This window comes from Thermobia domestica, chromosome 5, assembly GCF_964235325.1.
Source record: "Thermobia domestica chromosome 5, izTheDome1.hap1.1, whole genome shotgun sequence".
NCBI classification, from domain to species: domain Eukaryota; kingdom Metazoa; phylum Arthropoda; class Insecta; order Zygentoma; family Lepismatidae; genus Thermobia; species Thermobia domestica.
In genome coordinates this window covers 226,074,602-226,101,465 of record NC_137458.1, presented here as the reverse complement: position 1 = coordinate 226,101,465, position 26,864 = coordinate 226,074,602, and the positions used below count along the sequence as shown (strand labels likewise).

Sequence of the window (26,864 nt, the reverse complement as noted above, 5' to 3'; positions counted from 1 at the left end):
TTTGGTAATATTTTCGAGCGCAGAAAAGGTTTTCAGCCATTCTTCTTTTTTTCTACAATGCATTCTACCCGTCATACGTGTGTCTATTAATGTAACGTATTTGAATATGGGACTTTATAGGAAAAAAAATATGTCAAAGAATCTCACTTTCTTCATGTACAACTTGAATTAATATGACACGTTTCCTTTCCGAGTTATAACAGTTCAAAGTTCATGAGACAACCTTGTGGACAGCTATATTTAGCCTGATATGTTTCCAATTTTATTTATTTTATTTTTATTAATGGCATGGAAGTAGGTTGGTAGCATCAAACTACAATTTTATAAAGATGCTCGTAAGCCAGTATCAGTAAGAGTTTATACTAGAAGGAGAAATGCTTTTTCTTGTCGTCCTTTTGGGAGCCATATGCCAACTTACATCCATTTTTAACGCAGATGAGGTTAACAATATTATAACTGAACGTGAAAGTCTGAAAAGTATATCATCATCATCATAGGTATTCTGCCTTTATTGGCAGGTCACTTGCCGCAGCTGAGAAGCTTCCATGCTCCACGATCCTCCGCTAACCTTTTCGTCTTCGCGTATGATCTTTCTGTTTTAATATCATCCATTAATTGTAGTCTCTTTCGCCCCCTCCCTCTCTTTCCCGCCACCATACCCTCTAGGACGTCCCTCATAATACAATCTCTTCTTAGGCAAATGTTCCAACCAGTTTCTCTTCCTCTTCCTAATAATATCTAAAAGTGTTCTTTTCTCACCCACCATTTCTAACACTCTCTCATTCGTTTTCCGCTCGACCCAACTAACTCTTTCCATTCTTCTCCACACCCACATTTCGAAGGCTTCCAGTCGATTTTCTTCACCCTTACGCAATGTCCACGTTTCCGCCCCATACAGCACAACACTCCACACGAAGCATTTTATGAGTCTTTTTCTCAACTCTTTGTTCAAGGTCCCACAAAACAGACTTTTCTTTCTTTTAAAGGCTTCTTTCGCCATTCCTATCCTTGCTTTTATTTCACGTTCGCATTTCATGTCATTACTAAGAACACTACCCAGGTATCGAAAACTATTCACTTGTTCTATTTTCTCCCCTCCTACTTTTATATTTGATACAGACCCCTTCGTTCCAATCACCATGGCTTTTGTCTTTCTAACATTTATTTTCATCCCATATTCTTCAAAGCCCCTTCTCATTTTTTCTAACATTTTATTGATTTTCTTTTCAGATTCTGCAACAAGGGCCATATCGTCTGCAAATCTTATGCATCTAATCATTCTACCTCCTACCGAAATGCCATCATCATCATGTAGTCTCTTTTTCACTATCTCTTCTAGATAGACATTAAATAGTGTTGGCGAGAGGCAGCATCCTTGTCGAACTCCCCTTCCAATTGTACTCTCTTCCGTCAGTTCTTCCCCTATTCTAACACTTACTTGTTGGTTCATGTATAAGTTTCTTATGAGTCTTCTATCTTTCCATTCTAACCCTATCTTTGTTAGAACTCCCAACAACAATTCCCAATTCACGCGGTCAAAAGCCTTTTCTAGATCAATAAATACAACATACACCTCTTTCCCTTTTTCTATAAATCTTTCACCGATCACCCTTAATAATCCAATAGCATCTCTTGTGCCCTTGCCTCTTCTGAACCCGAACTGCTCTTCCTCAACATCTTTATTTGTTCTTCCATATAACCTTCTGTTCAGTATTCGGAGCAGAATTTTAGCTGCATGAGATATGAGACTAATAGTTCTATAATCCTCACATCTCTTTGGGTTCGATTTCTTAGCCATCGGTATTATGATCGTTTTCAGAAAGTCTCTTGGCCATTCTCCTGTTTCATATATTTCATTGCATAGTCGCCACAATTCTTTCTTTCCCTTGTCTCCTATATTTTTAATGAATTCAATTGGTATGTTATCTATTCCTGTTGCCTTTCCATTCCTAATCTCAGATATAGCCTTTTCAAACTCATCCCGAAGAATACTAAATCCTTTATCATCCTCGCCTACTTCATTTTCCACTTCAACATTTAGGCTACACGGTCTATCCCTACTCTCATATAAGTCTTCAACGTATTCTTTCCACCTTCCTATGACCTCATTTCTCTCGCTGACTACCTTCCCATTCTTATTTTCTACTGCCATCATGATACTCCCTTGTTTCCTCCGAAATTCCATAGATGTCACCTCCTTGTACATTTCCTCATATTTCCCAACTCTTTCTAATTCTTCTATGTCCTCGCATTTTCTTTTGTAAAACTCTTCCCTCGCTTTGTCTGTTTCTCTTCGTAATTCATTATTTAACTTTCTGTACATCTTTCTGCCCTCTTCTGTATCAACCTGTTTCCACATCTTCCTCTCCCTCATTTTCTGCAACATCTGCTCTGTAACCTATGTTTTCTTAGCAGTTTTGTGTTCGCGGTAACCTACTGCTTCTTCTGCAGCCTGCTGTAAGCAACGTTTAATATGTTCCCACCGTGCGTTACTACCTGCGCCTATCCTTTGCTCGTTTGAACATTTTTCTTCGAATTTTTCAGCGAAAAGATTTCTAATTTCCTCGTTTTTCAACTTTTCAGTATTCAACACTTTGTTACCTACTTATTATACCAATTATTGTTAGAAAAGTATATAGTATACCCAAAATTGCACTTATTATACCAATTTCTGTTGTTCACGTGCTCTACCATATCTAGAAGTACCAAAATAATATTAATAATAAATAAATAAATAACTCATCATTTCAAATACATTAACTTTATGTTTCTTTGAATGATGAGCTTGTTTCTTGAGTTTAACTACTCAGCCTATCAAATTCTGCGGCATTTACATCTCCGGATATATACAGGGTGTTTCAAAACAACACCAACAACGTTTGGGAAGTGATTCCTGACACCAAGATAAGACGAAAAGTATAGATCATCCTGGGTGCACAAACGCTTCCTTTCGAAGTTGTAGGCTGCCGAACACATGAAAAAGTGAACTTTGAGGGTCCATAGCTCCAATACTATGGAACCTACCGTAGTCGGGTTAAGACTTTTATTTAGGAATTAGTATGTACCCTATCCAATATCCATGTTTCAGAATCCTGCGATACTTCCGCAACAATTTTTGTAGAGGCAATTGTTGTGTACTTCAAATTATATGACCGTAGCCAAACTGCCTCTATGAACATTGTTGGGTGAATGCCTTAGGATTCTGAAACATGTATTTTTGGATAGGGCACATATTATTTTTTAAGTGAAGTCTTGATCCGACTACGGTAAGTCTCATAGTTTTGGAGCTACGGACCTTTAAATTTCGTTTTTTCATGTTTTCGACAGCCTATAACTCCGATAGGAAGCATTTGTGCACCCAGGTTGGTCTATACTTTTCGTCTTGTCTCGGTGTTAGGAATCACCTCTCAAACGTTGTCGGTGTTGTTTTGAAACACCCTGTATATATATGGATAGATAAGATAGGTAGTGAAACCTCCCTTATAGCATACTTCCATAATACGGGCACACATTTGTCCTGACCAAAGTATATGTATTATTATTATGAGACAGAATCGTTCCTTATATTGTGCGTATACTGACAGGATTCTTTTACTCCAGACTTTTCAATAACATCTTTGTGACTGACAGAAATTATTCTCAGAATGTATATATGTAGTACAGAAAAAAAATCTTTCTGCGATGTAAAAATAAATTTGCGATACAATATAGCAGATCTCAAGCACAAGCTGTCATAGAATGTATCTATCCTGTACGCAACTTTTTGTAGACATTTCTCCATGAAATTCATTAACAGTTTTAATTGTTGAATTCCATCTAGATTTTCAGTTTAGTAGTAATGTTGCATGATTATCTTCCGTTTACTTTTCGCACAAGTAATATACAAATTAAGAGTTATTTTATTATCATTATTATAGGATATGAATTGGTCCTGAGAACAAAATTACCACACATTCTTACATTTTGTAGTACAAGCCCATATTAGCCCGTATTTACACCGTATGTACTGCACACGATAACAACATGAGCTGTGAGTACTTAGATTTGAGTAACCTCTGTCACTGACACCTCCCATTTACAAACAATTATTATAGTAGGAGAGAATATGTCCTCCTATGGCAGCTTTCGTGAAGATAAGATGACGGGATGATTTTTTGGTTAGAGGAGCCATCTGCAGCGTAAAATAAATTGTCACCAAAATGGCGGAAAACTCGATTTAAAAACAGACATTATTTTCGTTGTTTATGGACCAATTTTCTTTTTTCATAGTTCTTTTAAAGGAAATTAAGTTCTCAATAATATGTTATGTATTTCCTCTAAAACTAAATGCGTGAAAATCAGAATAGTTTTGGGCCACGCTGTATATATACTAGCTTAAATACCCGGCATTACATGAAAAGAAACCGGTTTCTAAAAAATTATTTAAAAGTGTGTTTAAAGGTGTTTCTCTCGTGATGATCCTTCGTTTAATAATTAAAATAATGGAAGCAGTCATGTACAAACATTTCATAGGTAAGTTACCAATAGTAAACATTTGCGCAATGCGACTATCTTGTCTTAGTGCTGTGGAGGTAATAGTGAGTAGTACGCGGGTTGGTTTAGTATAGATTCATGTATGCAATAGGTCAGACAGTGGTACAAAATGGAAAACCTAAAACTTCTATTTTCAAAGATGGCAAATTATGGGTACACAGTTGGTTGAATTAAATGTATCCAAGACTGCCAGTGTATTAGGTGTATCATGAGCAACAATGTCCTAAGTAATGACGAAATACACAACTCACAGCAAAACATAATCAGGGATGAGGAATAATTAATGGAACCAAGTCTAGGTCAGAGCGATCACCGAACATAAAAGAGGCCTGCCATACAAAACTGTAGATCTAATGAAGCATGAAAGACTGTAAAAATCAGTATCTAGGACAGGGTTTGAAAAAACCCGTTTAAAAAGAAAACCTGGGCTTACATGGGTTTTTTCGGATATTTTCGTTTTTTTTTTCTCGAAATATTTCAATGTCTTTGGGGTAAAAGTGTTAAAATGTGATTTGTATTTCAAGATTGTCATTGTCACAACTCGAAAGAATTTTCTATTCACCGCAGTTTTGAAAAAATGGCCGCCATTTTGAAATTCTACATTGGATCACCGAGAAAATCTATACAGCAAATTTAGAATATCTAATGCTTCTACCTAAATGGCTTATATGAAATAAACATTTTCCAGCGTAAAATAAATTGTTTTATTAAGTTCACTTTCCATACTTCGTGCATTCAATTAACGAGCACTTGTTGCTAGACGGTTCTATCGCGAAAATTAATTTAAACCAATTAACATAATTCATATTTTATAAAGTTTCAAAATGTCTCGAATGAAATTAAATATCTCCCAGCGTAAAATAAATAGTTTTACTGCTGAAGTATTCACTTTCAATGCTTTGTGTGTTCAAATGCCGGAATTTTCCGAGAACTTCTTTCACAAGGAGTTTCTCCCGAAAATGCAGCTTTCTTTACCGTACAGTCTGTCAATGTACTTCTCTTTTTTGAGTCTGCTGCTCCTGCGCTCCATCCATGGAGAATATGAGAATTAAATCAATCAAATGTGTAGTGAAGGGTAAGAACAGAAACCTAATCTGAATAAGACATTGAAGAGGGGCACAAGCTGTGAATACGAATAGTGCACGGTGTAAAGGACGACACCCAAAGAGAAATCCAGAAATAGCTGGTAAACGGAGAGAAAAAAAAGAGTAAAATTTGTCGAAGTGGGAACATAAAATACAAATGCGAACAAATATGCCAACAACGCTTACCATGCAATTATCTTGGTGTGGTGGTTAAGGCGCTAGATTACAAATTCAAAGGATGTCAGTTCGAATCCACTCCAAGGAGTATTTTCTTTTTCATTTTTGTTAATGATGCATACAGCACATGAGAGGGGGTAAAAAAGAGCATATAACTCGTTTAATATGTTAAGTGGAAAAGGGGTAAAAAAAAATCCAGTGACATTTATTAGAGAAGTGAAACAATGAAAACTAAGAAGTAGGTATATCTAATCAGGAGTATGTATCAGAGGGCGGTGATCGGAAAAATGAAATTTTCCCGAATTTCGCACTCGTGAGTCTCTACAATAAGCAAATTTCTTCAGAAATGTGCCTATTGCAGAGGCCATTTTGTCAGAACTGCCGCAAAATTTCTATGCACTTTTGCCGATCATCACCCTCTCACACGAAAATCACACTCAGTTCAAAAGTTTCTCTTTCCCTCTCTCTCTCTCTCTCTCTCTCTCTCTCTCTCTATATATATATATATATATATATATAGAGAGAGAGAGAGAGAGAGAGAGAGAGGGAGGAGGGGCTCTGGAACTAAGATTGGGATGCGTTCCTTCAAATCAATGAGGAATCAAATAGATGGTTACATAATAAGAATGCCTAATACGAACAGCTATAAAACATCAAACTCATTATTGTTGTAAGTATTATTCTAAACTATCCGTTCACCTAAGGTTCCAAAATACGAACCACATACCACTCACATCCCGAACATTGTGATTCACCCAACTTCCCCTCTCCCCAAAAGTGTCCTGTGAAAATAATCAAGCTTTGGGATGAGGGACCATATATTGAGACCACAATATTAAGCTATATAAATACATTCTAACAGATTCCTATTCAGTTATTTCTTCCTACAACTAGTTTTATTCATACAGTATGTAACAGCCTTGTTCATACACGTTGATTTTTTACTCAAATAATGTTGAGTAATGAAAAATATACAAAAGTTTCTTTAATAAAAATTAAACGAGAAGAACAAAAAATGCATTTGCCCATGCAACAATCCTGTTCATAAACTAGTATATATACACACTTCATTTTGGGAAACATGTCCACTGAATTTAGTACTTAGTTGACCACTCCTTAGCCTTTAGCCTTTATGACAGATTTACGCTGTTGCATGAAATTTACGAGTTTTGACGTTTGTGGGCTTATGTCTCCCCATTCAGCTTGAACAACGCTTTTCAGATTCAATTTTGAAGTCACCTTGACTGTATGGACATTTTTTTTTCAAACTGCACACAAAAGCTCTAGAGGGTTCAGGTCCGCTGATTAAGGAGCAGTTTTGAGTTGCTTAGACTTTCACCACAGATAGATAGATTTTAGTCTAATCGGATCAAATTACCCGATTCCAAAGTGTTTGCGGCTTGTTCACATGATTTTGTGCAAACCGCGACTTGAGACAGATTCTTGTCAATAATATAGGGAATCTTTCGAGGTATGCGACCGTGAAAACTATTTTTCCACAGAACACGGCTGGGTTACTCACTGTCTTACCTGACACTTCTTCAACCAACAGACGCACTTCCGATACATTTCTTCGAGGGTTTTCTCGCAACTGTCTAACGATGAAATGTTCTAAGCGTTCGTCAACTAGTTTATCTTTCCCTTTTTTGAGGAATGTTGTCTGTTGTGCCTTTATATTTGAACTTATTCACAACGTACTGAACAATTGCATGAGCTCTCTTCACTATCGCACCGATTTCACGCAGTAATTTACTGCGTAATGCAGGTGCGATAATTATTTCCTCCTTGCTAGCTCCAAGCTGTTTCCTCTTGACCATTTTGACGGCTCCTAAAGCACAGCCTCTTCTGTAGTCACTAAGCAGTTTGGAAGAGTAGTGTTATACTTCTCTGAGACCTGTTTGTATACACACGAGCAAAAATGCATTCACACTTCCACTTTTTTACATCCTGCAACGTTAGACAACCAACAATGTAGTTAAGGTTAGATGGTTGAGAACTACGTAAGGCGTTTTACAAGTGCACTAGTTTGTTCGAAAGATGTTAAGTGTGGTAAACGGGAAAAAGGTGAAAAATATTCATGCCTCTGCAACGAATAAAAATCGGGTAGAAAACACCGTTTAGTGTCTACAGAGCGACTGATATCATGAGAAAGTCACAAAGAGAACTTATTTAATCTTAGACATACCATAGAAAAGTCAATATTGGTCACACATTTTATTTTATTTCACAGGTTACAGTATTTTGTAAAATATCTGAATGTTTTACATTATTCGTTTCAACGTTACATTCAATTTTGTTACTTTTCAGTTTTAATATATATCTATTGAAACTTTTATGAAAAACTACCATGCCGTGCGGGGTGATTTAACTCTCATCTTTGTTTTGCAAGAATTTCGTTTCGAAAATTTTTTGGTGTTATAATATTCGTTCAAAGTCTGTTTAGACAATGAAAAATAAAAATAAAAATAAAAATAAAACTTTAAGATGTGCAGTGTGTAAAGTTTAATTTGGGAACACTACTGCATCAATGTAGTTAAGAGAACTTAAAAAATGTTTCATATGGTTCAAATATAACAAACAGTAAAAATGTATATCTGGGTCAATCCATCTGAAGTGGTCCAAAACTTATGAAAATTGTTGCTCGACCATCTCCAAAAAATCTAAAAATTTGAGTGTGACGAACCGTGTGCATGAGAAGACCAATAACATCATTCACATTGTCGTATGTACAAGTATTCCTGAATGGCGGCCATCTTTCTTGTCAGTGAAGTGCCAATTTTTGCATTTGCAAGCGTTTACAAAAACTACAGTTGCTCAGGATGTACAAATCAGACGAACACCAAACAAAGACGACTGTTTAGAGGAGAGATTATGGTATACGCGGAATATAAACATTTGCGTCTAAATAAAATGGCAGGGTTGCAAACCAACACATGAAATCACCAGAAAAACGAGAAAATTACACTTTTAAACGGGCTATATTTTGGAATGGCATAAAGTGGGGGATTCATAAGTTTTGTGCTAAATAGTATTGCATGTAAAGATTCTGCAGAAATATCCACACCTATGATACCACTGACATCGTAAATTTATGGGGGGGGGGGGGGGGTCCGAAAGTTCAAGTTCGTGATTTTGATGCCATTTTTGGGGCGTAATATCTCAGGAGGGCAAAGTGCTAAAAATTGCTGCTTACGCCATAAATAATTCTGTATGTGAATAAACTATTGTAAAAAATTCATGACTTATATTACATGGAGAAAAAAGTGAGGACATGGTAAAAACGCGAAGAAAGCACCTGCGTGACGATGGTCGTAGCTCGGAAAAATTTAAATGATTGGATGTTTCATGCTAGATCTCGAAATCTATTCACGGTGCAGTTAGGCCCGTTTTTGTTTGTGTTTAGTCGTGCAAAAGCTTGCGAGTGGCCTTTGCTCCATCTTTCTAGCTCCATGATCATTGCCACGTCTATATGGTAAGGGGGTTAGCTCCCCCTTGCACCCACGACACCCATCGTCGAACTGGACCGCGGTATTAAGGTACTTAATGTATGAGCAAAGTGATATTGAAATCCAATCCAAGTTACGGAAGTTAATATGTTTACAAAGTTGCGTTACATCTATCCTAACTAAATATAAAACTACGTGAACTGACGTAAAATAAAAGGGTACTTCCGGTTGACGTGAAAAGGCGAAATTTAGCATGATTGTAGCTTTCAAGTATTAACCACAGGAATATTGCCAAAAGTTAATATTTTCAATTTTTAGGGGGTCTAAAGGGAGAATGAAGAAATTCTCAATGTTATTTAAACGGGCCCTTTTTTGGACTTATAATCTCATATTTTAGGTAATTGGAATAAAAACTTTAAATACTGTATGCTTATATGTTGCCGTTAGCGTTACTTAAGTAAATGACCAAAAAAACATATTTTCAACCGTAGAGTTTTATGGGGAACTGAAAGGTCTTTCCAATGTTATTTATATAAGACATCTTCTACACCCCAAAATGTTTAAGCACTTCCGGCAGGATTAGAAGGATGAAATTTGGCATGATTTGACCTTCTCATATACAAGGTTCATCACACTCAAATTTTTAGAATTTTCGGAGATGGTTGAGCAAATTCCTCTGGACCACTTCGTATGGATTGACCCATCTTTCACATCCCTTGCTATACTCTATGTAACCGTGAACTGTAATTTCGTAAAGAAGAATAAACAAGAAGGAACTAAAACATAAACGAATATGAATATGGATGAAAGTTCCTGATAATATATCAATAAGATTTATTTCCACTCTCTTTCCGTTAATATCTGCATGACTCTTGCATCTTATCTCTGGATAGAGAATTTGGAACAAACAACTTCCGTGCAGCCATTATTTTATGAGAAAAAAAGGTTACCTGGTGTGGAACTGAACCAAGGTTTTACAGTTGGAAGTCCAGTACGATACCGATACTTCACAGATTACTCTACCAAAACTTCTGTAACAAATGGTGTAGTGTTTCTTTCTAAGACCAATAACATGAAAACGAGATACTTCAGATCAATTAAGTTTCGAACTGCACTGCTAAGCCCCGTAGATATTGTTTGTCTTTGCCCAACCAACATTCGTAAATCGTCTGACGTCCTTTGAATTTGTAATCTAGAACTTTAACCACTACACCAAGATCGTTTGCTGGTAAGCGCTTAGTTCTTCGCATATTTGTTCGCATTTGTATTTTGTTACCACTTCGACAATTTTTACTCTTTTTTCTCCGTTTATCAGCGGTTTCTGGATTTCTCTTTCGGTGTCGTCCTTTACACCATGCACTATTCGTATTCATAGCTTGTGCCCCTTTTCAATGTCTTATTCAGATTAGACCTTTTTACTTACTCGTCACTACACCTTTGATTGATTTAATTCTCATATTCTCCATGGTTGGAGTGCAGGAGTACCAGACTCAATAGAGATGTAGTCCGCAGCAAAAAACCTGCAACATGAGCATGTAAGTTTATTGTGAAACGACTAAGTCTTTTGCTCCAAAACAAGTGTGCAATTGAGGACGCCAAGGTTTCTCCTGGCGTGATTTGGGCCACTTAGCGTTATGTTGATTCCTTGCGCTGTTAAGTGTTGTTTCACAATAAACTTACATGCTCATGTTCCAGTTTTTTTTTTTTTTTTTTTTTTTGCTGCGGACTATACATTTACTTCCTTGGCAGACTGTACATCGAAACTTCCACTAGTACGAAGTTTGAATTCAGCACTTGAAATAGCAAGCGTTACGTAGTCTTCGGAACTCTGAGCATTAAGTTTCTTAAATTTGACAAGAATTTTTAAGCTACTGCTGGTGTTGATTTCACAGAATGCTTATTTGAACAGTAGCAACAAATTACTGAACTAAACTGTTGTTGCTGGTAAACCAAATTTTACTTAAGAATACTTGTGTTACCATGAAAGGTAAGAAATAATACTGATAGTTTTACTAATGTATTTACATATTTACTGGTAGTACCGGCACCTATGGTCTTATAGCCGTCAAACGTATGAGGGATAACGTCCCTCGGTGTCGCCGAGCACACTATTCACGGAAAGAATTTTCTAAAATATAAAATTGCTTTTTTTTTTTTTTTTTTTTTTTTTTTTTTTTTTTACTTCAAATAGGCTACAAGCATAATCCGCATATTAATTTGTTCTATAATTATTTCAAGCTAAAGTTTATTATTATTATTCATTCAATGCATTCAGAACTTTGGTCTTATGTTGAATGTTGTATACCTTAACTGAAGCATCTAATTCCCTCACAGGAAGTTCAAAATCTGATTAAAAAAAAAAATCACTTTCAATGTGATCAACTTAGTTGTACCAATAATATAATAACAAAAAGCTCCAACCCCGAAAACTAAGGTGGGTCCAACCCGAAAAAAGCCCGCGGATTATTTCGGGCTGGGCACACTTGGGCAAACCCTGATCTAGAACGGCCTGTACTTAAAATCACAGTTCAACATGAGCTGCATAACCTGAGCATTCGGAGTAAAGTTGCGATTTGAAATCTCTTATCACCGCCGCCACGCGGTAGGGCGAGAAAAATGGAATTAAGAATGTAAAACACAGACTATCGATAATTGGAAGAGAGTAGTTTGACGAGTTCGACTAGGTATGTTTCTCGTTCCCTACCTCAAGCCAGGTTTCTGTATGGTGTACGCTCAAAGAGATACGAACTTGTGAGTTCCTTATTTCCAATCGCTAAACATGATAGCGGCTCTGTAGTGCTCTGGGACGTAATTTTAGGATATTTCATTGGTTCTATTGTGACACACTAATGAAGAATTCTTATCAATGATTTGATGGACATATTAGGGAGCTATGCGAACTATCGTACTGTTTCAACCCTTGCAACACTGTAGTCTTCCAAAATGGCAGTGGGCCAATACACAGAACCAAACCCGCTCAAGAGTGATTTCAGGATCCCTCCCTGAATATATAAACTCCCTTAGCTTACTCTCTCCTCTGAAATGAATATTACGAACACGTACGCTTGAGTTTTTGATTAGCGACTGCAAGCAGATTGCCTTTATCGCCGAGTGCTGCACTGCATGATGAATGGTTCACTATTCCTCTGAAAATGATTTACGCTTTACATGTTTCAATTCCGTGATGAACATAAGCTGTACTAAACTGCCGTTTTAAAGCTAATTCAACGCGATCTTTATCAGGTAAGTTACATTTTGTTATTTTCATAATTTCGATAACTATAGAGCTTTAATCTTCACTTTTAAAATTAAAACTAATTCTATTTGAGATTACTTACCATTGCAATATCCTTTAATCGAACAACTTCTTGTTGCAGTTGTGCTATTTTCTCTCTATCTTTTACCATTGTATCCTGCAAAGATTGGCGCCATTCCCTCTCTATACGAAGATCGCCTTCAATGCTGGAGCTTTTAACTTCTTTCTCAGCTACTTGCTGACCAAGTTTACGTGACATTTCTTCTGCATTTTGCCGTTCGTTCTCAGATATTATGTACCTTTTAACAAGGATGTTTCAAAGTAAGGAAAATAGGTGATTGACGGTAAAATAAAAAAGAAAAAATAAAAGAAAAAAATTAGAAACAAAATCAAACAAACAAAAAACTCCTAAAAATTATTTCATGTTTGGGAAAGGAAGGGAAATGTGGCAAACGTGCAGAACAGACAAGCCACAAACTAATTAAATTCAGCGGTATTGTAAAATGAAACTAAAAGAAAATCTGTTTAAATTTTAAAACAAAACATAACTGAATGTGCTATAATAATAATTAGATTTTTTTCAGGCTTTGATTAAATAAAAAATTACACTTTTGTTCTTATTTGATTAATAAACAAGCTTTTATTTCTCTTCTATTACAAGCGAAGTATTACATAAAATTAAGATTCAGAATATACTCTATTTTTATGGACAAACTGTATAACGCTTTGTAATAACCACTGTCTGTCATAGTCCATTGGGACCAAAACAACTTATTTCTTGAAATTAAAAAAGAGAAAATTTATGCAAATAAAATTTGAGCTACAACAAATACCTAATTTTTGTTACATTATATATAAATATATATTTGGTACTGTGCCAGTATGCATGTGGCTGCCTGCTGGGAAGGTTTGCCAACATCTCCACCTTTATTTGAACTAGTCACAATAGCAATTAATGTTATAATGTCAACAATATGCAACATACACATAATACTTAGAAACAAGTTCCAGTATTTTAATGTTATATATTTATGCAACACATAAGGCTAAGAAATCTCATTTTTACAGAAACTTATATGTACTTCAGAAATTAGTATGAACAGAAGCAAACTTTCCGATTACCGATTCCGATTCCGACTATCCATTCACATTTTATACATTCTTTCGATCTTTCCGCTTACACAGACACTACAGTAAGAGAATATAACATCGTTTCTCTGTGTGAAAAAATAAAGCTCCAAGTTTTCTTTTATATATCGAACAAACACTAATTTATGTACTAATGACTATAAGGAATAACCCTCAAGTATACAAGTTTTCTTACTTATCTTAAATCGAAATATTCAATACTTCTTTCGTTTTGTAATTTGGAAAATAAAACTAAAGGCTTGGAACAAAGTGCTGAAAACAGAATACTATTGATATTTATTAAATAAGTATATAAGATTACATTAAACAGTATACACAAACACACTGTTATTTAAGGTCTAGCGTTTCGCGCGCTGGTTTTTAGTAGCTGCAGCTAAGTTACTAAGTATACGATGGAAACATACATAGTTCACGAATAGCAAATAAAGTTCAGTACCAGGTGGCTGATCTACTTGCGAGACAGTTTTACAGTCTGATGAATAATTTTGACAATGTGACAACTCTGTCCTCTTATGGTTCATTTACTGGAGAATAATCATTTTTTTTCCTTGAGTAAACCTCACAGTTATAACAGATAAAGTGTGTTAGAAATACCGAGCATGGTTAGTATAAAACTGCTTAATTCTTTACATTATTCCAATTTAAATTTTTCGAGAATTATTTACACGGAAAATTCGAAGCTTATATCAATTATTGTTTTTAATACTAATATTTTACAGAAAACAACCAAAAAAATTCCGTTATGTATTTAAGAAGTTGTAGGTAATGGGCTAAAACTGAAAAGCATGAGATGAAATGCGAAAATATATTACATTTACACAAAATTCTCCATTTATAAATATGTCAAAAGAAATGTACAGTATGTTTGCATTTATGTGCACATTACTAAATACAGTATGGAAGTTTGGAATATACCATTACAAATGTTCAGCACTTTGTTAGCCTAATTATTAAACACACATTGCAGTACAAAGCAGAACCCCGCAAAAGAATCAAAGTTCACTTATACTAGTATTCTCTATTGAATATCAAACTTGTTTTGGCTATGGAAAGTGTTGTATGAAAAAAAAAGAAAAAAAAGTTAGTAGACATACAAGCTTGCAGCAGGGTTCCGCTTGCACGCGTGCTAACATAGAAAAAAAATAATAAATTGTGCCAGAAAAGCAGTTCGAAAGAAGGAACATAAATGGTATAATGTTAGTGCAAGATCTTTTTAGTGCTATCTAATCGTTCTACTTTACAGAAAAAGAAAAACATCGCAAAAGCACTGTGAGAATATGTATTACTTATAGGAACAGCCACGTAACAGCTAATTTTCTGTGAATATACTTTTAACAAACAATTGAACACAAATGTGTTTCTTTTTCTAAAAGAAGCTTGTATCTTGACGTAATTCCTTGTTATTTTTTTTTTTTTTTTTTTTTTTAACACTTTGAGCCCTATATGGTCTCTTATCTTTGAAATTAATTTGTTTGCATAAATTACAGAAAAAATTATACTGTGTTGTGAAATAAAAATATAATAGCAGAAGTAGTCTATAGTTGAGAAGAAAATGATCAACTAGAAATTATTCGGGAACAATGTTCTAGAAATTATTCTTTATTAAAATAATAATAATAATAATAATAATAATAATAATAATAATAATAATAATTGGTCCAATAACGCTTCGAGAAGAGGTTCGACTTATGAGAATACAACTTGAAAACAGATAGATACACTAGTGGCGGTTAAACGCCAAACGAGGGGAAGTCATTCACATCCAAAGAAAGAATTTAATACCAACATTTCTGAACTGGTGCACTGTAACGAATTTCCTAATTATATTTGATTTAAATTTTCTCGTGTGCGAAATATTGATATTTCCTAAACATTATTCCATAACAATTTTTCTAGTACATGTGTGCTACCTGAAGTGATTTCAATTCTCTTGATATTTGTTGTTGGTTTACTCGTGAGCTGAGTTGCAGAAGGCCATAGAGAATCTATCATGTTTAGATAATACTGAGAGGAAATAAATCGAGATGCCACAGGGCTCAAAGTGTTAATTATTCCTTTATCAAATATGCAACATTGATCTGCCTTACCCTACTCAGTGTCTGGTACATACTTTTCATCCAATTTTTGAATCGTATCAGCCATAGCAGCAGTCTTACTCTCCAACTTGCCGATTAGTTCTGTTTTGTGTTTTAAAGAACTCTCGCATTCCTGTAAATGCAATATATGGGCTACTCAACATTTAGCGTTTGGCTTGTTTTCCTATCATATAATTAGTTTAATAGCTAAGGAATAAACAAATGTGACTGAACAGATATGTGCAGCTGTATTACCAACCAATATGAAAACGGCAATTCGAATTTCTGTAGCTGATAACCATTAATTCAAGTATTAAATTTTGTATTTATCTTTGATGCAAATGATATATACATCTACGTATTAAAAGTCTAATTTTGCATTGAGTCAGCTTTACTATAAGCACGTATACCGAAAACATTTAAAATAAAATTATATGTAAGTTCAATAATTTACAATATCTTCTGGAAAGTAACGGACTTTCGAATCGAAATGGTCCTAAAATTAATGTTAGGACCCTTTGTAAATTGCACCTTCAGTTAAAAGATCCAGTTTTATTTAGAAAACTTCACATATGAATAAATAAAGCTGATTAAGTTTCCATACGTATTGACTAATATTGCATTTTTCTACACTGCTACCAAGTGTTTTCCAGTAAAGATTATACTGTTCTTTTTTCTTTCTTTCTTTTCGTATTGCTGTTTATGTTATAGTATATCTTACCTTTATTTATACAAATTATTAATTTTTACTACAGCTTACTCAAAAATGACATCTATGATCATGCAAAGTTTAACACCGATTTTACTTTATCATCACATCCGAAAAGCTGTCGGAATCAATTCACTCGCTACTCCCCATGCCGAGTATACGGAAAAACTTGTCACATAGCAGCTAGTTGAAAAGTACCAATGCTCTGCACTGATTAGAGTTTTTAAAGTATGAAAATGTTTATGAATGTTTCATGTTCTCTATACTTATTTTACTTTGTACAATTAAACAAGATAATACAATTTTCCTGGTGAGAATACTATAAAAGTGCATCCAACTACGTATTTCCTATCACCGCAATGCTTTAACTTAAAAAGAATTGTGGAAATGAAGATATTACAAAATTGTACTAAATTTTACTTATTCTTTTTTAAAAATAAATTTCGCACATATAAAACATGAGTACTTGAAATATAAGACATTGGGCTCGCTCTACTATTACAACGATTAGCTATGATTCACTGAAATACAAATGGCCATCTACGTTAACTGCAAAACATTTTCGTTATATATTCTATTACGATTTATTGCGAATAAATTTTCTTGTTTCCTTAGCATTTATGTAAGAATTATAAAGTATTTCTGTCACTTTAGTTTCTATTGCTGATTAAATAATGTCACCTAGTTAGATATTAATATTATGACAGACTCTGATAAAATTTCTTTCCCTAATTTTAAGCCAATTGGAATTTGCATTTGGCAGCTAACCGGAATACGTTATTTCTGAGCGATTTACGGTTATTAAACAGTTATTTCCATTATTTAACTCCCTAATTCAATTGTTTTATGCCTAAAGAGAATTTACAAAATTATGAATTTGAAATATACATGGAAGTCTATTTAGTGAATGAATATCAAATTTAATGGTACAGCAATACAAACATACTATACAAAATTCTAAGAACGCATAACATTGTGCTATTTCTTAGAATTTTGCCCCTTGGAGTGTGCTTGTAATTTCTCAGCATCTTTTAATAGATGGTTATATTTCTCTAAGTTGTTGAGGATTTGCCCAATCTGGTTAGTCTTAGCTTGGAGACGACTGACCATCTCGCCTTTTTGCGTTAATTCTTGTTCACATTCCTATAAATGAACAAAACAAGTTGATAAGGCATGTAGCTAGTACCAAAACAGATACTTCAACAAATATCACGCTCTTTTTAACGAACATATCTACGTCATTCCTTTAAACTATAATAATTTAAACAAGTGTACATATCGAATCTACTTAATACCAATTTTCATCGCGTAGGTCTTGCAATGTTACGCACAACATACTTTCCTGTGAAATAAATATTAAAATGAGAAAACAAACTTTTAGACACTACTATTCAGTGTCAAACTTTTCCTCAACATTCTACTTGTACTTTACAAAATAAGAATAATAAACACTGCCTCATTGTACAGTACATCATATCTTCTTTATTCATGGTATCGGCCTTTAAATAGATATGTTACTTCTTTACATACTTGCACACCAATATCCAGTATGAATTATTTATTATTTTTTCTACCATCTTATTACCCTGGAAACAAATATACACACACCCAGAGAAATGCAGAAATGTACAAATTATAAGCTGTCAGAAAGTTCTTTAAGAATTGAATTCAAATAGAGTACAGGTGATATAAAAAGGTCTTTACATACACGACACACTTCTATTGTCAAAGGAACGCCTTTACACCTCATGCCTGACTTCACACTCAACGGAAATAAGTGAAAAACACTTGAAAATGCATTTCATGGTCACCTGTCCTTTATGTGGCCATCAACCCTTATATGGCACATATTAATGCAATAATGAAAAAGTTCGTGTCATTCACGGGTGAGTGGGTACGTGCATGTCGATGAAAAAATGGCACCAGTAATTCGGTGTCGCAGTTTTCGTGGCAGCAGTGATATACATGATAGCCTTTACATATTGTGTACGACACTGACTTCGCACTATCGTCAAACAATGCTCTGTTGAACCCAATTACACAAAATGGCTCTCCACTTATGCCACCATATTGTTTTTGCTTCTACGTATTGTATTGCTCTCTATTACTTCCCTCTTTTAGGCATACTTATAATAGTCTGTACACCGTAGAAAAGCGCATTTCTTAACTTTCGAATGAGATATAATTTTCGTTATTACACTACCTACAGGGTGTGCTATATGCAACGCAATTAACTGAAACTCACCAGCTTTCAGGGCCTGAAAAGGTAGCCTCTATCTCGGAAATCAGGAGGAATAGATCGTATGATCATACAAACTTTTTGGCTTAATATGACCTCCCCTAGCATCTCCCAAAATATCTATACTTCCTCACCGGACAACCTGTGTATATATATTTGTTTTGCAATAACTCGCGTAAAAGCTGTTCGATTTTAATATAATTTGACCCGTCGTTTCCTCCAATCTCAGGAAGCACGCTTGAGACTGAAATCTGCTTAGAACAGATGAGAGTGTAAAATTCACTCCATACTGCAAGTCTGCATATATACATAATGTGATAAAATTTTCCAGAATAACTAGCATAAGAATTATTCGATTTTATACAATATATTGATTATTTCTTTCAGGTTCCTCGATCATTAAAACTGCTTGCGGCTGAAATCGGTCAGAGATAAGCGTGTAAAATGGGATAAAATTCACCTAACTTCAGTTTTCTTATGCTGATGTCTTCTAAAAGCTAGTAGCGACACAAGTAGTGGTCCCTGTCTTCCTGTGGAACCTTTGAGAGAAAAAGTAACAACCTTACTTCTCAGAGAAGTGCGATGCTTCTTGGAAAAAGTACGATTCACAGTTTATAGGATTATCACTGATTTACTGTTCTTCCTCTGAGTAAAATATGCAATGAATTTCCTGATAACTATAATTCACTTTTCTTCCAGTTGTAGACATTAAACTAAGCAAAAAGTCTTCCGCAATGAATTAGTTTTAATATGGTTAACATTTTTACTTAAACGTGTGAAGGATGTTACGTTGCTGAATTAATAACATTACTATCATTTGCTAGACTTATCGACATAAGTGGCAGCGCACACTGAAATAGTTTGATTGAAGGTGAATTACTTTGTGATACACGGTAAAATTGTTCTATTGGAATTATTCATTATGTATCCTATAGTACTTATCAACAATTATTTCTTTACTTAAATAATACAAGTGTAAGATACTAATTTTCAAACTTCCGTTGAAATTATCTGATTTTGATGTAACAATGAGTGTGTTTTCTCTGAGGTTCCTCAATATCCTCCACCGCTTAATACTAAACACTGCAGAATGAAACGGTGGACTAACTCCCCTCACCATTTTAAAAACTCCACTCCACGACAAAAGAAGTCGATTTTCACGGGAACTGAAGAATATTTTGTTTAAGGCTTCCCAATAATTTCCATTGTATTGAGTTAAAATCAGCTGAAAATGACAGAATGAATAGTAAAGCCCCCCCCCCCACACACACACACACTTTAAAAAAACAAACACAAAGCGAAAAAAACTATAAATTTCGTAATATATATATATATATATATATATATATTCGATTTTGATAAAACATATTTCTTTGAGGCTTTCCCACAATCTCCACTGCCAATTCAAAATCAATCTAAAATGAAGGATCAATCTACCGCAAATGAGAATTGAGGACTCGCTGTAGAAAACAATGTAAGTGCCAAAAACAATAGTTACTGTAACAATAGAGACAAAAGATAGTAAATCGTGCCCAAGCGTCACAAAATAGAAAATACTACTGCTTAGAAATACAACCTAGCACATAACGAAGTGAAGCTATGTATGAAAATCTAACAAATATATAAACGTATTAAAAAAATAAAATACGTGAAACAATTTCAAGGTGGCATTTACATTGTTTTCTACAATGCGTTTTCAACTGAGTTTACTACAATTAAAATAACTAAAATTTTACAAAATTTTCGTAACGAATATATTCGATTTTGATGCAATATAGTGCAAATAGCATCAACCACGCAACACATCACGTGGTTTCATTTGAATATGGCGTTCACCTGGACGCTTTAGAGTTATTTTTCTGTCCAACTTTTTTTTCTACCCTTTTATTTGTTTAGAACGACCTAAATTAAAATATTACAAAAATGAAAATACACTGATTTTGCTTATAAACAATATATTGCTTTTTATTTTAGATTTAATCTTTCGTGAATCTAATTCTCCTACTAGGAAAATTTCATTACAATGGAACTACGGCCCATTGAGTCATTAATATCTAATCCTCTGGCTTTCCCCTACGCTAACTTACTACACATTTTTTGTTTTCCAAATTCACTTAGCTCGTCGATAAAAAAATTAAGGTACTTTCCTTCACCCCAACTACATCTAAACACACTGACACTTACCTGAAGTTTCTTATACATTTCTAAATTAATTAATTTAATATCATCCAACTGTCTCCGTAATGATACAATTGTGTCCTGTTTTTCATGGATATCTTTTTCCAGCAGCTTCATTGCTACTTCCATCTCTGCTTTTAAGCTCACCTACAAGTAAAATATTAATTTACTATATAACAAGAATACTTTTCTATTGAAAGAATTACATTTAAAAATTCATATAGCATATGGCATTGAAAACAATGTCGAGAAAGTAAATTTGTGTCATGGTCTCTAGTGAGTGGAAACTAGTTGAAATTTTGTGACTTTGCGATAAAACACATTTTTAAGTTTAAAAAAAAAAAAAATCCTTCCTGTGTTACTTGCAACAAATTATTAAGTTAAACTGACCATGGCTATGCTTGGTTGAATTACAATAAATCGGTAGTGTCACCACATAATTCTTTGCAGATAAGAGATAAATCTCGTGAATTTAGTAATCACATTTTAATCACAGTAAATTTATTATACCATACCTTTTGAAAATAACTTAGATACTATATTTGCTGAACAGTAGTAAAAATAATTATTTATCTTTCCTGACAGTGTAGGTTTCGTTGTTCAATTGAAATTTATCTTACGCTTGTCAGTTGAGAGAATCTCTTAAGATATGAGAATTTTTTACTTACTGTTAAATATATTTAGTACCTGACAACAGATTTTCAATTTCAATATATAATTTAAAAACATTTTAATGAATATTAATTAATTTGTGCATTATTTACTTGCAATTACAACAGAGCTTCAAAAATGTTTAGAGAACTATATCTTATAATTGATATAGTTGTTTAATTCCAATGACTTTTTTTAACCATGTGCTGCAAAATTATGCTTACAAATGGCAGTTCATTTGACAGGCGTATTACATTAGTGAGTTGTATTGGAACGAATTATACAACTGGTGCTGTTTCGATATATAATCTATACTCGATATATATTCGATGTTGATCTATACTCGATACAAATTATAATCAATCTATTTTGTATACAAACTATTTGCTGTTATAGTTACTACTCTGATATATACCGCAAACAATCTCAAATATACAACGTATATCTGGACAGGATACGCAGAATTCATATATTTGACACTTGTCGAAGAGATGGGACTAGTATGCTACCTTGATGTAAGTAAATAAGACACCCGCAGGACAACACGATATTTTGGAAACACCGAACAAATACGAATAACCAATGAATATAACGTAGATACTAGTGTAAGTATAAAGTACAACGAGTGGTACCATTGTGTGCGAACGTGGCTGTAACAAATTTACCCAAGGTCACATAATTGGACAGTGGGAGTGTGATAAAAGTCGGTTCACGATCAGTGCTACATTGGGCGCACCGTTAACAATTGGCAGCAGAATTCTTAACAATTGGCAGCAGAATTCTAGTGAACTTCAAACGGTACGAAAAAAACATGCGTAGAACCTAGATCGGTCAACTAGAACCAACGCCATGCCAAAACATGCTGTTGTCCGAAGTGCTAGAATCCAGATAACTAAGTCCGCCAATGACATTGCAGTCGAGATTAAAAGATCGGCACGAGCCGTCAAGAGGTATTGGTGTCGTACAGGAATGTACCAACACATCACCCAGAAGGCTCTTCTTACAAAACCAGAAATAACAGGGACAAAATTGGGCCACCGCCATTGATTCAAGTCAATACTTTTGGAACGATCTTGCATTCTCCGGTGAAGGCTGATCTGATTAATTTTCTGTCTCTTACGTGTTCCCTGATCCTGGTGTCAATATTTCATTTAGTCTACCAATGTAAAATTTCACATTGATATATGATTAGCTTGGCTATTAATTGATTAGCTCTTGGGTTCGAGATAATAACATTACTGAGCTGAGCAGCTGTGTTATACTAAGCACATTTTTTTTTTTTTTTTTTCATGGGTATGTGTATTTTCTATGATCTATGAGATAAGTTCATTAAACTTTTCGACAGATCAACAAGGGGAGTGTTTTTACTTATAGATTTAAGAAAAATACATATTTAAAAGTTTATAACAGTAGAAACATTTTTTTCACGATTGATTCTGCATCATACGTTACTTAAGGAATCTTGAAACTTGCACTTTGATAATTGGAATGTTTACAGTTTTGTCCAAAAAATCCTGGCCACCACCTTGCTTTAAAAGGTCATATTCTGGCAACCTACTTCAAAAACTGAAATCCTCTGGTTCCAAATAAAGATCTCAATTGCCCTAAGAAAATTCACAGTTGTTCGAGTTAATTCCAAATATGGGTTACAGCAAAGGGCTTTTTACACAGAAATGGGGTTCCAGTTTCCCTGAACAAGAATGTACACACTAGCGATTTTCATATTGCACGCTTTGCTAGCAATTTTACATTTTGCATTGGTCAGCTCAATTTTGCAATTCAAATGTAATTGCTTAGTTTTATATATATATATATATATATATATATATATATATGATAAAATATAATAAACTAAAAAAATAAAATACTTTACTTACTACAACCTTACAACCTTACCCAATACTGATCAGGAATATGCATCATTCAACTCACCCATCAGGCTCTCAACGAATTTTCATTATGTATTGAAATCATCTTCAGTTTTAAAGAACTTTTCAAATTTCTTATTGCTATTGGGAATGCTAACACAGCCACGATGTGGTGTAGATAATTCCACTGTTGTAAAGTGAAAATCTTACTTATTTTTAGGAAGTTCCAGATTTCTGATCAGATAATTGAGATCTCCTTGTGTTATGATTCGAGGCAATACAGCTTTAAGTCGATTGCACTAATTGCTCCTAATTAGGCTTATCAGTTATTTGACATGTCTACACAACTGTGGCGACTAATGTAAAGTTACCGGTATTGTTTCATCTGAGAATTTAAGAAAAAATTGTCACTTAAGAGAGAGAGAGAGAGAGAGAGAGAGAGAGAGAGAGAGAGAGAGAGAGAGAAAGGGGTCTACCTTATTTCATAATGACCAACTGCTCACATACTTTTGACCGGTAATGCGACTTCCGATCATATGTTCAACAAATTGCCTCTATACATCCAACCTACCTGTAACTCTAATTCCTTTTCTGCTTCTTGTCTCAGTCTTCTTTCATTCTCGAGTTCCTGTTTAATTTCTTCTACTTCATTACTACTAACAGCTTTCCTGGAATTAACTGATTCTCCTCCACCCTTGGAAAAAAAAAAAAAAAAAAAAGAAAAGTTATGAAAAAATCGGTAACGAAAACTGTTAGTTTCATTTTATTAATGATATATGCAGTACTCTTATTTGCGGTACAAAATTTACTACAGATTATTGACGTACTCATTCAACTTATTTTCAGCTCACTTGATACAGCTTTTATTTCTTTATTATTATACAAGCTAATTAATTATAACAACAGTTATATACTGTTGACTGCACTTGAATTGACTGAATGAATTTAATAGAAGTTATTTGTCCCCGTCACGGAAAGGCCAAGGGCAAAACACACAGTTTCTCATTCCTTGATACATTTAAATCACGAAATGCAAATGTCGAGCTTCAAGGTTAGGGCCGGATTAAAAAAAAAAAAAAAAAAAAAAAAAAAAGGGGGGGGTGCACGTGCACTTCCTCCCCTTTTGTTGTAAATATACAATATCTAAAATGAGAAGCTAGCAGTGAAAATAGCAATACTTTTTGAAACTTTCTGCTGTCATGTTTCCGTTTGGAGCTTAAAAGAAAGATGAGTTTTGCAAAAGCAATAGTTTAAGTCAATTTTCTGAAGGTTGAAGGAAAAGGATCCACCAAGCAAAGTAATGTAACATTTGTCAAGTAGGGAAGGAAACAGAAGCCATGAAGAGAGAAGAACAATCTTTCCTACATATCACCTGCGACCCTCTTTTACTCTCCTTTCCCCCTCCGTACTATGTATCAGCGTTGTCAGGTGTAAAGAATATTGTCGCATGTCACTCTGAAGAGTTTCAATGAGATTGGTTACTTTGGTAGTTATGATGCACCCCCTCACAAAATCCTAGAATCCGACCCTGTTCAAGGTATATTTCTTTTATTTATTATTACTTTAAAAAAAAAAAATCTAAGAGCAAATCAATATTAAACCTAAGGAATTAAAGCTTCATGATTTTAATACCTACAAAATAATAAAAACTATTATAGACAATAAAGGTTATGATCTACATTTATAAGTTTGAGCGGTCTCGCTCAATTATCATATTTGGTTTGAACTGAAGGTTCTGTTTAAACAATGAGGCTATATTAGATGTGGACCTACGACTTAATATCTAGTTCAAACTACATAAGCTTCTACCGAGTATCAAACCCGAGTTTTTAACGTCAATATGAGATAGATCTTTAGTAGAGCTACCAAACAAGACTTGTAAGTTTTCGAAGTGAAATCTAAAGTGAAAGTGTGTTAATACAAGAGCAAAAATATCCCTATTAGAAATAAAGGACACTTCCAATCTTATTAAAAACCACTGATTTTAGTGTAAGTTAAAAACGTAAGGGACACACTTTTATATATAGATATAGTGGATCACTTATCTTGATACAACCTTGTAACTTTTAAAGTAATTGATACCAACACAAAAATTTCGTATTCTGCAAATATCAACAAGGGTCATCCTTTGACATACTGCAATAAAACTAGATTTAAAATGTTGCCAACCCAACATAAAGTTGTATTTTTTTCAAATGGCAATACGTCAGTGGATTACATATTTCAAATTTAATATATTAAACAAAACCTTACAATAGCACATTTGTTATACAGTGCTGGAAACGTAAGGACGCTACAGTATCACAAACATCAAACAACATTTTTTGAAGGCTTCTGCAACACTTAAGATTGACGGGGCAATGCATAACCAAAGTCCCTTAGTGTCAAATACTACAGTGATTGTATGATATACGAGGGCTGATCAACAAAGACAGATTTTTTTAAAACACGTGTTTATTACTCAAACTCGATGTTCATATGATCTTTTTCAAAGTAGTCCCCTCCTGAGTGAATGCACTTTTTATAACGTTCCTGCCATTCCTGGAACACGTGATGCATGCCATTTTTTGAAATATCCTTCAGAATCGCCTCCCACTTCTTCGCCACCACTTTTGAGGTCTCAAAGTGAGTACCGCGGAACTTTGCCTTAAGAGATGGAAACAAAAAAAGGAACGCAGCACCTCACGGGAAGTTTCAACCTGCACAGCCTTTTGTTCCGGAGTCAACAGTCGTGGTATCCAACGGGCACAAACATGGGATATATGGAGGTGATCATGCATTATTGAAAAAAACACTACCATATTAAATTCCCAACACTGCAGTTAGTTTACATAATGTTATCCTTTGATGCTCACGGACAATCACAGCGGCAGTATTGATATTTCTTTCTGTCACAGCAGAGGCCGAAATACCAGGTCAATCTTGCTTAACACATGAAACTCGTCCTTCTTTGAATTCTTTAAACCACCGAAACACTGTTGCTTGAGGTAATGCACTTTCACCGTAAGCTTGCCTGAGCCTTTCGTATGTTTCAGAAGTTGTATGGTTCAAGCGAAAACATAACTTTATCGCTCCATACTGTTCTTCTCATGTAACCTCCATTGTATGCATATACACAGCACGTTGTGAGGCGAAATGGAAGCAGTGTCTAAAACACAGCTGATTACTCCCAACCTACCGATACGACAATGCTACCACCTAGTGAGAGTATACATGAAACACAACTATCAAACGTGCCGGCATTCGACAACAAAGGAAATTGCTGTACAATAATCAGTCTCAGTCTTTGTTGATCAGCCCTCGTATTTCCACCGAGTAGAAACGAAGTTACAAGGGATTGAAAATTTGATGTTCTCCGAAGATCTTTATTTCGAAAAAGTGCTTAGATAAGTATCATATCCAATTACGTAGATAGTTCAGAACAGACAGAGATGATAATGCAGTACAGCAATTTGATATCCCAAACCATTCCTGAGATATGAAAAAAACTGCTAAATT

At 34.5% G+C, this 26,864-nt stretch overlaps 1 protein-coding gene across 3 annotated transcripts in view; it reads right to left on the bottom strand.

Annotated features, from left to right (window-relative positions):
- LOC145686422 (RUN and FYVE domain-containing protein 2-like) overlaps positions 1-26,864 on the bottom strand; it is a 137,399-nt gene that overhangs the window by 22,785 nt on the left and 87,750 nt on the right. For all 3 annotated transcript variants that reach the window (XM_081759715.1, XM_081759716.1, XM_081759717.1), the window contains exons 7-10: positions 23,938-24,060; positions 20,854-20,994; positions 15,757-15,854; positions 12,580-12,796 (exon numbers count right to left, since the gene is read on the bottom strand). In XM_081759715.1, coding sequence (XP_081615841.1) covers positions 12,580-12,796; positions 15,757-15,854; positions 20,854-20,994; positions 23,938-24,060 — 579 coding nt within the window. The remainder of the gene's footprint in view (positions 1-12,579; positions 12,797-15,756; positions 15,855-20,853; positions 20,995-23,937; positions 24,061-26,864) is intronic.